The sequence below is a fragment of the Thamnophis sirtalis genome, unplaced genomic scaffold, assembly GCF_051295495.1.
Source record: "Thamnophis sirtalis isolate CommonGarterSnake01/CBP01778 unplaced genomic scaffold, rThaSir2_p1.2 scaffold_9, whole genome shotgun sequence".
Taxonomy (NCBI): Eukaryota; Metazoa; Chordata; class Lepidosauria; order Squamata; family Natricidae; genus Thamnophis; species Thamnophis sirtalis.
In genome coordinates, this window is record NW_028261389.1 from 8307179 (window position 1) to 8324492 (window position 17314).

General features: G+C 43.5%; 1 protein-coding gene across 1 annotated transcript in view; it reads right to left on the reverse strand.

The window, feature by feature from the left end:
• Positions 1-14920, reverse strand: part of GYS2 (glycogen synthase 2) — a 38803-nt gene extending 23883 nt beyond the window's left edge. Inside the window, exons 1-4 of the mRNA XM_087722755.1 lie at positions 14511-14920; positions 5981-6162; positions 5560-5751; positions 1216-1401 (exon numbers count right to left, since the gene is read on the reverse strand). Coding sequence (XP_087578881.1) covers positions 1216-1401; positions 5560-5751; positions 5981-6162; positions 14511-14631 — 681 coding nt within the window. The 5' untranslated portion in view covers positions 14632-14920. The remainder of the gene's footprint in view (positions 1-1215; positions 1402-5559; positions 5752-5980; positions 6163-14510) is intronic.
• Between the last annotated feature and the right edge of the window lie 2394 nt (positions 14921-17314).

A 17314-nucleotide genomic window follows, 5' to 3' on the forward strand; every position in this document is an offset into this window, starting at 1 on the left:
GTTGATAGATGGAAGAATATAATTTAAAACTAGTTAAACAGTGAAATTTATTGACAATTGATATAGTTTAAATAAATAATTGATAGTTACTAATGTATACAATGTGTAGTGTTATGATGAGTATAATTGGATATGAATATTGAATGGTACTCATGTAAGGAAGATTAGAAATCCCTTTGGATTATAAATAAAGGTTAATAAAAAAGGAATCAATTTAGATACAGTTAAAGTTTTGATTATTAGGGGGGAAATGTTATGATACAGGATATAGTCAAATAAAGGAGGGATAAGAATAACAACGTATATATAGATATGGGTATAATATAAGGAAACTGGATGTAAATTTTAAACAGTGATTTGGAAAGGAGGATTAGAAAACTTTGTTATTAAATATTATGGATGTTTAGCTAGAATAGGACATAAGGATTTAGTGTTAGTGGAGGATTTTAGAAATAGTAATTGAAAGGCCAGTATGCGGTTATGTATTAAATTTTGGTATATTTTATGATGAAGGACGCTTAAACAATTATAGTCAAATGAAAATGGAGACATGATGATGGTGACGTGTATAAATATTTGAGTTAAAATGCTTGAGTTCGTGACCCGTCAAAACCGCGTTCCACAAAAGCGCGGTCGACGAAAGCGCATATGTGACGTCATCACAGCGCGACGAAAAAGATCGAAAAATTGAAATAAAAATTAAATTACAGCAAGCCAATTCACATAAAGGTAAGGGTTAGGTTTAGGGTCAGGGTTAGGGTTAGGTTAAGGGTTAGGGTTAGGTTTAGAGCATTAGCGTTACATTTAGCGTTAGGTTAAGGGTTAGCGTTAGGTTTTTCGTTAGGTTAAGGGTTAGGTTTAGGGTTAGGTTAAGGGTTAGGTTTAGGGTTAGGTTTGGGGGGGTTAGGGTAAGGTTTTCGCTTTATTTTTACATTTTTCGATCTTTTTCGTCGCACTGTGATGACGTCACTTACGCGCTTTTGTCTACCGCGGTTTTGTGGTGGAACCGCTTGAGTTAATATGAATTATGTTTGTTGACTGTGGAAGAGATGCACGAAAGTCTTTTTGTAACCAACTGATACACTTTCTACAGCACGTAAAGAAGGATATTGTGTTTGTTTCAAATTAAAAAATTTTAAAAAATATTTTTAAAAAAGAGTTTATAGAATCACAAACTGGGGAGAAGAGAGAAAAAGGCAAGGTGCATTTCCTCACCTGGTCCAAATGATTGTAGAAATCTATGCTCGCTGCACAGAGGTACCTTCCCAAGAGGGTTGCGTGAGTTGTGAAAATGGTCGCAACTGGAAGCTTCCTGAACCGGCACAGGATGAGGCCGGGGCCAGCTTGCCATTCATGGAAGTGAGCTATAACGTTGGGCTTCTCTTCAAACTGACTAGCAAGCTGCAAAGGAGAGAGAAAGGGGAAACATATTATGTCACTTCCTAACTTTCACCTTGTCGGAAGTCAGCACCCACTCCTCTCCTAGGAAAGTGAGATATTTTAGGAAATATTAAAAGGGCAGAATATTTCCCCTAAAAGGGAGGCAGAAATTCTCTCTCTCTCTCTCTCTCTCTCTCTCTCTCTCTCTCTCTCTTTCTGTGTCTCTGTCTCTCTCTCTCTGTCTCTCTCTGTCTGTCTGTCTGTCTGTCTGTCTCCCTCTCTGTCTGTCTCTCTCTCTGTCTCTCTCTCTCTCTGTCTCTGTCTCTGTCTCTCTCTCTCACACACACACACACCTTTGTTAATGGGCCATTGAGGCCTGGGCCAGTCTATTCTACCTAACAAAGATCTTCCTCCTTTAGGCAGAGCCATAATAGGAATCCCAAAGCCTTTTCATTGCATCATCACCCAGCGAGAGTCAACCAAGCTTGGGCCTCAGGATTGCAAATACCTGCATTTCCAAAACTGGAATTTTACTTGCCTCTAAGTCAGGTGCTGCAGGAAGTTAGCATCTACCCCTCTCCTAGACAAATGAAATATTCTAGGAAATATTTAAAAAGGCAGAATATTATATTTCCCTGGGTGAGAAAAGGAGAGACATGTTTTAAAAGACAAAGCAGCTTCCAGCAGCTGCCTGGCCCCTCCCCTTCAGCTCCAGGGTGATGGGATTATTAAGAGATGGTCTTCAGGACATGATAGGACTGGCTCTCTACCCATTTTACCACATGGCACCTGGGAAGATTACATCACCCAGCAAGGCTCAACCAAGCCTGGGACTCAGGACAGCCTAGAGAGTTGACTCTGCATGGCCCCATGGGAGTCTGACAACCAATCAGAATACAAGCTCAAATTCAAAAGCCCAGAGAGGCTATAAAACCCAGGCACTCTCAGCCTCTCTCCCCGCTTTCTTCCTTCACCCAACATCTTCGAGCCATGTGGTCCTGCCCACCATTCAAACCATCTTTCCAAGCAGCCTCCATGTTTCCAGTGTCTTTCTCCTCACTTGGAACTGAAGCCAGGAGGACATTTCTTCCAACAACATCTCAATAATCTCCCAAATTTAAAGAGTGAAAAGAATAAAGAGGCAACAGCTGAGTACTTAACAACACCAATAATCAACTCAGTTAAAAACCTAGCGGTACATTTGCTCATTGGGTCCAAAGTACAGGAATTCCTTTTCAGCTTTGTTTGTGGCGGGAGGAACATGGAATGATAAGAGTTGGAAGGGACCTTGGAGGTCTTCTAGTCCAACCCCCTGCCAGATGGGACGAAAAGGCCTTAGAGGTTTGAGTGAATTCCATGGTTGTTTAATGATTCAGTGGATCCTGAGTGGGTATTCCAGAGACTGGGAATTTCATAAGCAAAGCAATGATTAGAGAAGCAGTTTTATAATAGGAACATGTATTTAGAACTAGCCAATAACCGGGGTTGCCTGGGTATTTATTTATAGGGGGAAAATGTCCACTATATAATTTCTAATATTGGATTTTCCCCCTTACCAGAGGGAGCCCCCTTGTGGAGTACTGGGAAGCCATGGCAACTCCACTGCGCTGCACAGTAGAAGCCATTTTAAGGCAGTACGGTAGACACCATTTTAAGGCACAACAGGTTGTATCTTAACAGAACATCCTCCCCCCACCCCCAGGGATGTTAAGGGTGTCTTACCCCCCACAGTATTTTTCTCCAGAGGGAAAGTCATCTGTGTACCAAATTTGGTTGAAATTGCTCAAGGCGTTCCAGAGTTATGCTGGAACACACACACACGCATACACAAAAATCCATTTATATATGGATTTCTATGTAGATGTATGCATTATAAAGATAGCCAAAGCTTAGGATTTCATTAACTACGTTCCATCAAGAGATCCAAGAATATGTCTGTCGTGTGTGTGTGTGTGTGTGTGTGTGTGTGTGTGTGTGTGTGTGTGTTTGTACACCCAGGAAGAAACGCCCAAAGTGCTTTTCCAAAAGCAACTGGACTTTTATTGGGTTTTTTTTTCCTTGAAAAAGTTTCACTTCTGTTACCAGGTCAGTTACACAAGTGTTAAGAATGGAAAAAAGATTAAGGGACTAAGGAGAGATTTGAGCAGGAGGTCACCAAGTCAAGAGATAGAAGGAAGTGTGAGAAAGGAACTCAGAATAAACCTGTCTTAATTTTGTTTGTTCCTCATGCTTTCTTTTATCTCTGGTTGGTACAATTCATTATCCAACTTGCTTCCTAAGGGCTCTTTCCTAATTTCCCTCAAGGACGGCTCTAGTTCCTTGACAGATGCTGCCCAGGAAGAGGGTTCAAAGTCCACCCCACAGATTTTTCTGGATTCAGAGGGATTCCAGGGGCTACTCAGGGATTTCGCCATTGATAAGGAATAAAGGGATGGAATCTAAACAAGGAGAGATTCAACCATGAAATAAGGAGACATTTCTGACAGTGAGAACAATCAACCCCATGGAACAGAAGTTGCCTTCGGAAGTTCTGGGAGCTTCATCCCTGGAGGCTTTCAAGAAGAGACTGGATTGCCATCTGTCAGAAATGGTGTAGAGTCTCCTGCTTTGGCAGGGTTGGGGGGTTGGGGTTAGACTAGATGACCTACAAGGTCCCTTCCATTTCTATTTCACTCCATTCTCCATTCTATTTTCCATTCCATTCTATTTTTCATTCTATCTTTTCTTTTCCTTTCCTCTATTCTATTCTATTCCATATTTTCTACCCTATCCTATCCTATCCTATCCTATCCTATTCCATTCCATATTTTCTATTCCATATTTTCTATTCTATTCTATTCCATTCCATATTTTCTATTCTATTCTATTCCATATTTTCTATCCTATCCTATCCTATTCTATTCCATTCCATATTTTCTATTCCATATTTTCTATTCTATGCTGCTCTGTTCTGTCCTATTCCATATTTTCTATTCCATATTTTCTATTCCATATTTTCTATTCTATTCTATTCTATGCTATTCTATTCCATATTTTCTATTCTATTCTATTCCATATTTTCTATCCTATCCTATTCTATTCCATTCCATATTTTCTATTCCATATTTTCTATTCTATTCTGCTCTGTTCTGTCCTATTCCATATTTTCTATTCCATATTTTCTATTCCATATTTTCTATTCCATATTTTCTATTCCATATTTTCTATTCTATTCTATTCTATTCTATTCTAAACCATATTTTCTATTTTATTCTATTCTATCCCATATTTTCTATCCTATCCTATCCTATTGTATTCCATTCCGTATTTTCTATTCCATATTTTCTATTCCATATTTTCTATTCCATATTTTCTATTCCATATTTTCTATTCCATATATTCTATTCTATTCTATTCTATTCTATTCTATTCTATTCTATTCTATTCTAAACCATATTTTCTATTTTATTCTATTCTATCCCATATTTTCTATCCTATCCTATCCTATTGTATTCCATTCTGTATTTTCTATTCCATATTTTCTATTCCATATTTTCTATTCCATATTTTCTATTCTATTCTATTCTATATTTTCTATCATATCCTATCCTATTCCATTCTATATTTTCTATTCCATATTTTCAATTCCAATCTTGTTCTGTTCCATTTTGTCCTATTCTATTCCATATTTTCTATTCCATATTTTCTATTCTATTATATTCTATTCCATATTTTCTATCCTATCCTATCTTATTCCATTCTATATTTTCTATTCCATATTTTCAATTCTATTCTGTTTTGTTCTGTTCCATTCTGTCCTATTCTATTCCATATTTTCTATTCCATATTTTCTATTCTATTCTATTCTATTCTATTCTATATTTTCTATCCTATCCTATCCTATTCCATTCTATATTTTCTATTCCATATTTTCAATTCTATTCTGTTCCGTTCTGTTCTGTCATATTCTATTCCATATTTTCTGTTCTATATTTTCTAGTCCATATTTTCCATTCCATATTTTCTGTTCCATTCTCTTCTCCTCTCCTCTCCCCTGCCCTCCCCTCCTGTATACGGCAGGCTGAGTGCTTGCAGGGCCACCGGCATCAGAGGCTACCGGAGCCCTAGAGGGGATGAGCTTGCCAAGTGGACCTTTGCAGTTCGAAAGAGAGATGAGGAGGCCAGGCCCAAACACAGCACCTCTTTCAAAAACCAGGCAGTGAGGGATCCAAAGATGAGGGCATCGTTTGCTTCTCGGTCGTGGTAAGGAATCCCGATATGGCTGGCTTCCCAGAATTCCCCTTTCCACCGGTCCAGATTCCAAGCGGCTGATGCGATATCGAAGAGCACCACGTAGGGGCTTCCTTCAATCAGCCATCTCCCAAAATGGACCTGTCAAAGGGAGGAGGAAGAGTTCGGGTAAAGCCTGCAAATTAATTTGGACCTATTCGAGCAGAGACTAGTTTGCCATCTAATTAATAATAATAATAATTTCGATTTGTTTGTTTATGTATTGATGTGAAGAGAGGATATTAGGGGCTTTGTGAACCCCGTAACTCTTCTCAGGCTTTAGAATTTTTCTTTTAAATGTTTGGGTTTTCTAGGGGGGAAACTTGTTCACCTGGTAGCCATTGGCTTTGATCACATCCATCGCTTTCTTCACGGCTGCATTGGGAGGTTCGCAGAGCTCCACTTGCGTCTTCACGTTGTGCTCAAAATAAGGGCCCAGGAGAAAGTAATTCTCCCCCCATTCGTCTAACGTGGTTTTGGCTTTGGTCTGAATCACCGTGCAGATGCCACCAACTGAAAGAAAAGCAGGACAAATATGAATTCTAAAAGTTATTTCTTTCCTTCTTTGCCCCCTCCCTCCCTCCCATTTCATCCTTCCTTCCTTCCTCCCTCCCTTCCTCCCTCTCCTTCCTTCCCTTTCTCCCTCTCCTCCCTCTCCTCCCTTCCTCCCTCTCTCCTGCTCTCCTTCTCCTTCCTTCTTCCTTCCTTCCATCCTCCCTTCATCCCCCTCCCTTCTTCCTTCCCTCTTTCCCTCCCTCATCTCCATCCTTTCTCCCTCTCCATCCTCCCTCCCTGCCTCCCCTTTCCTTTCTGCCTCCCTCCTAACCTACTTCCTCCCTCCCCTTCCGTCCTCCCTCCCATTTCTTCCTTCCTCCCTCCCTCCCTCCCCTTTCTTCCTTTCTCCCTCCCTCCCTGCCTCCTAACCTACTTCCTCCCTCCTTCTCCGTCCCCCCCTCCATCCTATTTCTTCCTTCCTTCCTCTCCTTCCTTCCTTCCCTTTCTCCCTCTCCTTCTTCCCTCCATCCCTCCCTCTCTCCTGCTTTCCCTCTCCTTCCTTCATTCTCTCCCTCCTTCCCTCTTTCCTTCCTTCCAACCGTTCATCCCACCCTCACCCTCCCTCCTTTCTTCCCTCTTCTCCTTCCTCTCTCCCTGCCTCTCCTTCCTTCCTTCCTTCCTTCCTTCCTTCATTCATTCATTCATTCATTCCTCTTCCTTCCTTCCCTGCTTCCTTCCCTCTCTCTCTCTCTCACCAGATCCTCCCTCCCCTTTCTTCCTCCCTCCCTCTCCTCCCTTCTCTCCCTCCTGCCTGTCTTCCTTCCATCCTCCCTCCCTCCTTCCTTCCTTTTTTCCTTCCTCCCTCTCTTCCTCCCTTCTGCCCTTTAGAAAATAAAAACAATAATACAAAGCTTTAATAAAATTATATTGTAGAATAACTTAATGAAACAACTTGGCATTTTTTTGGAAGAAAAAAAAATGGTTCCACCACAAAACCGCGGACGACAAAATCACGGTCGACGAAAGCGCGTATGTGACGTCATCACAGCGCAACGAAAAAGATCGAAAAATGTAAAAATAAAGCGAAAACCTTACCCTAACCCCCCCAAACCTAACCCTAAACCTAACCCTTAACCTAACCCTAACCCTAACCCTAAACCTAACCCTTAACGTAACGAAAAACCTAACGCTAACCCTTAACCTAACGCTAAACGTAACGCTAACGCTCTAAACCTAACCCTAACCCTTAACCTAACCCTTACCTTTATGTGAATCGGCTTGCTGTAATTTAATTTTTATTTCAATTTTTTGATCTTTTTCATCGCGTTGTGATGATGTCACATACGCGATTTCGTCGACCGCGCTTTTGTGGAACGCGGTTTTGACGGGTCATGAAAAAAATAACACAGTTACGGCTGCATAATTCTGGGAGTTGAGAGCCACACATCTTAAAAGTTACCAAACTCTGCTCTATATCATTCCAGGCGGTTACTTCATTCGCACAATATGCTAAAATAACGGGTGGGTTTCCCACAACCCCTTGCCTCCCCCAAATCTCTCCAACCCCAACCTGGCTTTGTTTAGACTCGATTGTGCAAACCCAAGGAAAATGAATCCCTTTTTCACAGGGCAGGTACGCACCTGTCGAGACATTTGAAAGTTGGCCGCGTCCCAGGAAAAGGACACCTCTGGAGAAAAAGTGATGGCTTTTTTAAAATTGCATAGTTTGTGTTGGGTGTGGAGAGACAACTGAAGCAACGAAGAGGTCTCCTGTCACCTCCTATAATCCCCTGCCTGCTCTGCGGTTTCATGGGGGGGGGGGGGGCTATTAGGAAAAGTTGCTTTGGAACAGTTGCAAAAAAGCTCTGTTGGAAGAAATGTCCTTCTGGGTTCAGTTCCAAGTGGGGGAAAAGACACCGGAAACATGGTGGCTGTTTGGAAAGATGGTTTTAATGGTGGACGGGACCACCTGCCTTGAAGATGTTGGGGGAAGAAGAAGAAAAAGGGGGAAGAGATGCCGAGAGTGCCCTGGATTTTATGCCCTCTCTGAGCTTTTGAATTTGAGCTTGTATTCTGATTGGTTGTCAGTCTCCCATGGGGTCATGTAGGGGCCGCTCTATAGGCTGTCCTGAGTCCCAGGCTTGGTTGAGCCTTGCTGGGTGATGTAATCCTCCCAGCCAGGTGCTTTGTGGTGAGATGGGTAGAGGGCTAATCCTATCATGTCCTGAAGACCATCTCTTAATAATCCCATCACCCTGGAGCTGAAATGTGGAGGGGCCAGGCAGCTGCTGGAAGCTGCTTTGTCTTTTAAAACATGTCTCTCCTTTTCTCATCCAGGGAAGTACAATATTGTCCTGGACTGGGCTGGTCAGAAGGTCGCAAAAGTGGATCACGTGACTCCAGGACACTCCAACTATCATAAATGTGAGTCAGTTGTCAAGCATCCGAACCAGGGGTGGATTGGATTGGACTGGATTTATTACATTTATATGCCACCCTTTTCCCCGAAGGGGACTCAGGGCTGCTCACAATTCAAGTCAGGAAAGGGGGTACAGACGTGGGATAAAAAGACGAACATAACAATACACAATTTAAAAACACACAACAACCATACCATTTGAGGAGTGGGGCAAAAGCTCTTTAGCCCCAGGCCTGTCGGAACAGCCAGGTTTTAAGGCCTTTGCGGAAGGCCTGGAGGGTGGTGAGGGTTCGAATCTCCACGGGGAGTTCGTTCCAGAGGGTCAGAGCAGCCACAGAGAAGGCTCTCCTCCGGGTAGTCGCCAGTCGGCATTGGCCGGCGGATGCAATTCGGAGGAGGCCTAATCTGTGGGATCTGATCGGTCTATTGGAGGTAATTGGCAGCAGGCGGTCTCTCAAGTACCCAGGTCCAATACCATGAAGGGCTTTATAAGTGACGACTAGCGCCTTGAAGCGTATCCGAAGACCAATAGGCAGCCAGTGCAGCTCGCAGAGGATAGGTGTTACGTGGGTGAACCGAGGTGCACCCACGATCGCTCGCCAGTTACTACCAGTTCGCAACCCGCGTGCAACATGCGCCCGTGCATGCTTCACACACTTCATACCAGATGCATGCTGCGTGTGCATGCACTTTTCAATGTACCGTATTTTTCAGAGTATAAGACACACCCTCTTTCCCTCAAAAAAGAGGCTGAAAATCTGGGTGCATCTTATACTGTCAGCCTCTGCTTTGCTGCTGCTTCAGCTGCCATTGAAACGGGGCCGGGGGGGGGGCATGGTATTTGGGAGGAGACTAACTGTTGTGCTAGAGGAAGATTCTGGAGTTTGAACTGTCCACCTTACTGCGCACGCGGAGGAGTGTTTCCCGCCAAGGCCAACAGCACCGGCATTCCATCCTGGTGATGCCCTTCAAAGTTATCTCGCACCTGACACTTGGGAGAATTATGATTGGACTATACATGGGATGCCAAGGGGAGGGGAATGAATTATACAATATATTATTTGCTTTTGCGCCTAAATAATCAGACTTCGCTTTGCTTCGCTTCTGTTCATTTATAATTAGTAAAAGTACACTTGATTTCTATCAACAGAGTCTTGTAGTTTTCTTTCCTGATTATCCAATGATGATACACTGAATACAGCATTTTTTTGCCTCCAGAAACCCCGCCCTCTTCACCAAAATGGCCTTGCATAGCCTTTAGGGGCTTCCAGGGTGGTCCTGGGGGCTAGGGAGGGTAGAAATGAGCAAAAAACGGGCCATTTTTTGCTTAATTTTGTCTCCCCAGCCCCTAGGAGCACTCTGTAAGCCTCCTAAAGGCTATGCATGCCCTTTTTGGGGGGGGGGGGGGAACAGACCCGTTTTTGTGAAAAATGGGCCGTTTTGGGGAGGCCTGCAGAGTGCAAAAACTTTTTTTTTTAACTTTGCCTCTTCAAAATCTTGGTGTGTCTTATACTCCAGTGCATCTTATACTCCAAAAATACGGTAAATTGTTCTGCACGCTTGTGCAGAACAATTTATAGTGAACTGCGCACACACAGTCACTAAAATCCAAAATGGCTGCACCCAATTGGCAGCGAGGGAACCGGTTTGGGGGCATGGCAGGCCTGGGTCGCTGCCGGTTCTGCGGCCCAGGCCTGAATTCCACTATCGGTTAGGCTGAACCCTGGCCGAACTGCCAGCAACCCACCTCTGACCCACCCGTAAATCACGTGACTGTGCAAGGGTCGTTAAGTGTGAAAAACGATCGCAAGTCACTCTTTTCAACGCCGTTGTAACGTCGAGCGGTCACTAAAGCGAACTGCTGTACGTCGAGGATTGTCTGTATATAAACAGCTCACGATGCCAAGGCCTCGCCATCGGTAAATACTTTTTTTTATCCAGAAAGAAAGTGAGATCGCAAATGATGGGAGCCGGGTTTGTCTTTGAGGGCAATGTCCACGCCCCAAATTTTCAGCCACGGCTGATTTCAAAGGCCAGCCTAATATTTGCCTCGCTGAGATTAGATCTCTGGGGTTGCAAGACACTCTCCCCTCTCAGTTTTCCCTTTATCTTTAGCCATGCAGGGAGATGACAGGTGAAGTTACTGATTGACTCATCAGTAACTCATTTCTGTCCTGACAGCAGGAAAAGATTTGCTTCTAATGGCAAATCAACAGGTTTTGGAACAATGTCAACAAATGCCACCCCTCCGTTTTAGTCCGGTGCTCTCTACGAGGAACAAATCGATCAGAATAGATGGAGGAACTGGTTTGAGAGGAATGAGCTTATCCGGAGCAGGAGAGCTTTGCGGTGATTTGGCCCAAGTTACTGGATCTGCATTCATGTGTGTGTCTTCATTTGCAAACATGTATGTTACCTGTTCTCGTAACTGACTCTTCTAGATGGCTTCCAATGGCTGGATGACAATAAATACAATAAAACATCTAGGGCAGTGTTTCACAATCCTGAGTACTTGAAGATGTGTGGACTTCCTCCCTCCCCTCCTTCCTTCAGTCTTTCTCCTTCCTTCCTCCCTCCCCTCTTTCTCTTAACCTCCTTCCATTTCTTCCTCCCTCTCTCTCCTCCCTCCTAACTTCCTCCCTCCCTCCCCTCCTCCTTTCCATCCTTCCTTCTCCTAACCACCTTCCATTCCTTCCTTCTTTCCTCCACTCCTTCCTCCTAACTTCCTTCCTGCCTCCCTCCCTCTTTCCCCTCCCTCCCTCCCTTCCTTCCTTCTCCTAAACTCCTTCCATTCCTTCCTCCCCTCCTTCCTCCTAACTTCCTTCCTGTCTCCCTCCCTCCCCTCCCTCCCTCCTTTCTTTCCTTCCTTCCTTTTCCTAACCTCATTCCATTCCTTCCTTCCTTGCTCTCCTCCTTCCTCCTAACTTCTTCCTCCCTCTCTCCCTTTTTCCCCCTCCCTTCTTTCTTTCTTTCCTTCTCCTAACCTCCTTCCATTCCTTTCTCCCCTCCTTCCTCCTAACTTCCTTCCCACCTCCCTCCCTCTTTCCCCTCCCTCCCTCCTTTCTTTCCTTCCTTCCTTTTCCTAACCTCCTTCCATTCCTTCCTTCCTTGCTCCCCTCCTTCTTCCTAAATTCCTTCCTCCCTCCCTCCCTTTTCCCCCTCCCTTCTTTCTTTCTTTCCTTCTCCTAACCTCCTTCCATTCCTTCCTCCCCTCCTTCCTCCTAACTTCCTTCCTGTCTCCCTCCCTCTTTCCCCTCCCTCCCTCCTTTCTTTCCTTCCTTCCTTTTCCTAACCTCATTCCATTCCTTCCTTCCTTGCTCTCCTCCTTCCTCCTAACTTCTTCCTCCCTCTCTCCCCTCCCTCCCTTCTTTCCTTCCATCGTTCTCCTAATCTTCCATTCCTCCTTTCCATCCATCCATCCTTCCTTCTCCTAACCTCCTTCCATTCCTTCCTTCCTCCTCCCCTCCTTCATTCTTCCTTCCTCCCCTCCCTCCTTCCATCCTTCTTCTTCCTCCCTCCTTCGGTCCTTCTCTCCCTCCCCTCCCTTCTTTCCTTCCTCCCTCCCCTCCCTCCCTTCTTTCCTTCCTTCCTTCTCCTAACCTCCTTCCATTCCTCCCTCCCTCTTCATTCTTCCTCCCTCCCCTCCTTCCTTCAGTCCTTCTCCTTCCTTCCTCCCTCCCTCCACCCCTCCTTTCTTTCTTTCCTTTCCTTTCCTTTCTCCCTTCCTCTCCCCTCCCCACCAGGCTGTCAGGGAGATGACCAAAAACCACTCCAGCTGATTGAGGTTTGGACTGATTGCTTGCAGCAAACTGAAATTAACCCAAGGCCATCAGTTTGGCCACCCCTCCTATCCATGGATTAAAAACAAAACAGTGGCCCTTTGAGTATACCAGCAGAACAAACAGACATTGCCCCACCGTTTCTGAAAGGAGGCATACTGCAACGTTGTTTTCCAGGTTTGATGTGAGCAAGGAATTGCTAAAGAGAGGGTGCTCATAAATTCATTTAAATAACGGGATGCAACAGTTTCTTTTAGAACCATGATGGAAATGAAAGAATAGTTTTAAAAAGGGAAACGATTTTGAGAGCTAACGTGGCCAAATGTTTAAGCTACCATGCTAGAAACTGGGAGATGGTGAGTTTTAGCCCTGTCTCATGTATGAAAGTCAGGTGAGTGACTTTGGGGCAATCACCAGGAGACAGTGAGTTCTAATCCTGCCTTAGGTATGGAAGCCAGCTGAAAGACATTGGACCAATCAGCAGGTGACTGTGAGTTCTAGTCCCACCTTAGGCATGGAAGCAAGCTGGAAGGGACCTTGGAAGTCTTCTAGTCCAGCCCCCTGCTCAAGCAGGAGAACCTATACAATCTCAGATGTCCAGTCTCTTCTTCAAAACCTCCAGTGATGGAGCAGCCACTATTTCTGGAGGCCAGCTGTTCCGCTGGTTAATTGTCCTTACTGTTAGGAAGCTTCTCCTTAATTCCAAGTTGCTTCTCTCTTTGATGGAATTCTAAAAATTCTTACATTGTACAAATGGATCGTGCCATTTTTTGCTATAATGCGTCGAGGCACCAAGCTAGAAGCCAGGAGACTGGGAGTTCTAGAGCCCTGCCTTAGGCACGAAAGTCAGCGGGGTGAGCCAAAATCACCAGGAGACTGAAATTCTAGGCTCCCTCTTGAGTACGAAAATTGACTGCGTGACTTTGGGACAAATCACCAGGAGACGGTGAATTCTAGTTCTCTTACACCATAGGTGTAAAAGCCAGCTGGGCGGCTCCGAGGAAGTCATTCTCAGCCCAACCCACCTCATAGGGCTGTTCTTATTGTGGGGAAAATAGGAGGATGTGAGGGTTATGTTTGCTGCCTCAGCTTATTTGTCAAAATAATAGCAGTAGCAGTTCGACTTATATACCGCTTCATAGGGCTTTCAGCCCTCTCTAAGCGGTTTACAGAGTCAGCATATTGCCCCCACAGTCTGGGTCCTCATTTTACCCACCTCGGAAGGATGGTAGGCTGAGTCAACCTTGAGCCGGTGAGATTTGAACCGCCGAACTGCAGATAACAGTCAGCTGAAGTGGCCTGCAGTACTGCACTCTAACCACTGCGCCACCTCGGCTCTCTAATCAAGATGGGCGACAAATAAATAAAAATGGGTGCAGCGGATTCAGCGCAGGCCCCAGTGGTTGTACATAGCCATGCCTCCCTCAGCAACCTGCCTTCACATAAGTAACTCCATCTTCCTCCCCCCCCCCCAGTCTTTTATTCATAACCCTAACTAACCCTAACCCCTCGCATCCTGGACAGAAATCGTTTCAACTCCTACCCTCAAAACGTCGCTATAGAGCACTGCACACCAGAACAACTGGACAAAACTAGACACAAAGACAATTTTCCAGCCTGAACGCCATCACTCTGCTAAACAAATAATTCCCTCAACACTGTCAAACAATTCACTAAGCCTGCGCTACTATTAATCTTTTCATCGTTCCTATCACCCATCTCCTCCCACTTATGACTGTAACTGTGTTGCTTGTATCCTTACGATTTATATTGATCGTTTCCTAGTATGATTTGATTGCTTATTTGTACCGTATGACTATCATTAAGTGTTGTACCTTATGATTCTTGACGAATGTATCTTGTCTTTTATGTACATTGAGAGCAAATGCACCAAAGACAAATTTCTTGTGTGTCTAATCACACTTGGCCAATAAAGAATCCTATCCTATCCTATCCTATCCTATCCTATCCTATCCTATCCTATCCTATCCTATCCTATCCTATCCTATCCTATCCTATCCTTGTATTGCATTGCATTGCATTGCATTACATTGTATTATTTTCTTCTATGTTCTATTCTATTCTATAATTTTTGCTACACCGATAAAATCCATCGCTCCAGCAGCTTGGAAGGGAATTTTATTTTTTGGGGAAAAAAGGACACTAACCTTTATTGGTGACTTCCCAGGAGACTTCGAAGAGCAAAAGGTCTTCTACTGGTAAGTCTTCACCGTCCCATTGTGGAAGACCGTTGAGAGAAGTGACCGAAAGGGATCGGACCAGAGGCATTTTGCTCCTAGTTGTTGCTGTCTCCCGAGGCAGAGAGCCTTCGTAGCGTTTGTGCGGGTATGTTTAAATGATGGGTCTTTCCCCACTTGGTGCAGGAGGGGCTCTTTGTTTACCCTACAGAGAAAAAGAAAGAGAGAGAGAGAGGGAGAGGGAGAGGGAGGGGGAGACAGACAGAGACAGAGGCAGAGAGAGACAGAGACACAGAGAGAGACAGAGAGAAAGAGACACACAGAGAGAGAGGGAGTGAGTGAGAAAGAGACAGAGAGGGAGACAGAGACACACACACACAGAGAGACACACACACAAACACACACACACAGAGAGATTTGTCCAGAAAAAACAAGAAAGAAAAGGCAGGAAATTTAAAACAAAACAAGAACAGAATTAGTAAAACTTGCTGGAAATCTTGGCAGGGTTTTCAACAAACTGAGACCGAAGTAGCTTTGCAATTGCTCATGCTCGGCAGGCACCGGTGTTTCTCTCCTGCTGGTTAAAAGGGGGAGCTGTAAGTCTGTGATTTTACACACCTGCAAAACTGAAATGGAGAATGAGAAGGAAGACTGCAGGGGGAAATGTAGGCTAGAAATGCAACAATAGAATAGAATTAGAGTAGAGTAGAGTTAGTGTAGAGTAGAGTAGAATAAGAATAGAATTAAGATAGAGTAGAGTAAAATAGAGTAGAGTACAATAGAATAGAATTAAAGTAGAGTAGAATAAGAATAGAATAGAATTAGAGTAGAATAGAATAAGAATAAGAATAAGAATAGAATAGAATTAGAGTAGAATAGAATAAGAATAAGAATAAGAATAGAATTAGACTAGAGAAGAGTAGACTAAACTAGGCTAAACCAGACTAGATTAGAATAGAACAGAACAGAACAGAATAGAACAGAATAGAGCTGGAAGGGAACCTGGAGGTCTTCTAGTCCATCCCCCTGCTCAAGCAGAAGAAAAGGCTACTGGTTTTTTTTTTTCTGGTGGGCTTATGATAAAGCAGAGAAATATAGGTTGCCCTCGATTTACAATTGTTCATTTAGTGACCATTCAAAGTTACAACAGCATTGTTTCTTTTTTAAAAAAAGTGACTTGTGACCGCTTTTCACACTTACGACCATTGCAGCCTCCCCATGGTCATGTGATCAAAATTTGGATGCTTGGCAAACTGATGCCCTGGGGTCTTGTGATTGCCGTTTGTGAACTTCCAAGAAGCAAAGTCAATGTGAGAGTTAGATTCACTTTACAACCTTGTTACTCTTAACAACTGCAGTGATTCACTTAACAACTATGGCAGGAAAGGTTGTAAAATGGGACTGCTTTGCTTAGCGACAGAAATTTTGAGCTCAGTTGTGATCATAAATTGAGGACTGCCTGTATTGGGATGAGATCTTTATGTTAATTCAGAAGCTTCTTAAAATCTTATTTTTGTAATAAGTTTTTATTTTATTTCACAGTATACTAGGCAATAACTCGGCATTGCCCAGATATTTATTTATAGGAGGGAAATGTCCCAACCAAACATAATTTCTAATATTGGATTTCCCCCCTTACCAGAGGGAGCCTCCTTGTGGAGTACTGTGAAGCCATTACCATGGCAACTCTACTGCACTGTACCGTAGAAGCCATTTTACAGCAGTACAGTAGAAGCCATTTAAAGGCCCAATAAACTTAACAGAACACACACTCTGAAGGGGGTAAGGGGTATCTTACCTCCACAGTATTTGTCTCCAGAGAGTAAGTCATCTGTGTACCAAGTTTGGCTAAAATTGCTCGAGGCGTTCCAGAGTTACACTGGAACACACACACACACACACACACACACACACACACACACACACACACACCAACCACACACGTTTTTATATATATAGATAAAAAAATCCAACTTTAATTGAACAGTGTGTTGTCTAGGTACAAATCATTTCTGATGGATAAAGATGTTGAAAGAAAGTTTGGAAGTTGGTTACTATCTATGTTAACATGACGAGAATCTCATATGCACAAAGACAGAAATATAGCTTAATTCACACAACGGAAGAATAGCTGGATGGTAAAACTGGTGCAACGGTCACCAGAGATGATAAAAATTGTCTGTATTAACGAAAGAGAAGAATCTTTCTAGTTTTTTATTCCACTTGGAAACAGCTTCTGGAATTTGTGCTTGAAACTGAAGAAAATAGAACTTTGATTGTAGGTTTTGATGGCTGGAATGACATTTTTATTATAGAAATGGCTGGAAATATTTAGAGATGTAAAGCAAAAAATTGAGGTTGCAACCTTTTTTATATTCTGCAACACTAAAAAAAGTTGGAAGTTACTGGAGGCTTTTTTTTCTTTCCTTTTCGATGCACTTCTCTTTTTTCCTCATTTAACTTTTCTAACATTTGCTTTCTATCTGTGTGTTTTATCTTACAATAAAATAAGAGCAAGCCATATTAAGAACGGTTGCAGGAATTGGGTTTGGCTAGAGAAAAGAAGGACTAAGGGGGACATGATAGCAATATCCCAGTATTCAGTGGTGGGTTTCAAAGAATTTTTGAACTTACTCTGTGGGTGTGGCCTCTTTTGTGGGAGTGGCTTGCCAGCCATGTGACCTGGTGGGAGTGTCTTGCCAGCCATGTGTTTTCTTTCTTTCTTTCTTTCTTTCTTTCTTTCTTTCTTTCTTTCTTTCTTTCTTTCTCTCTCT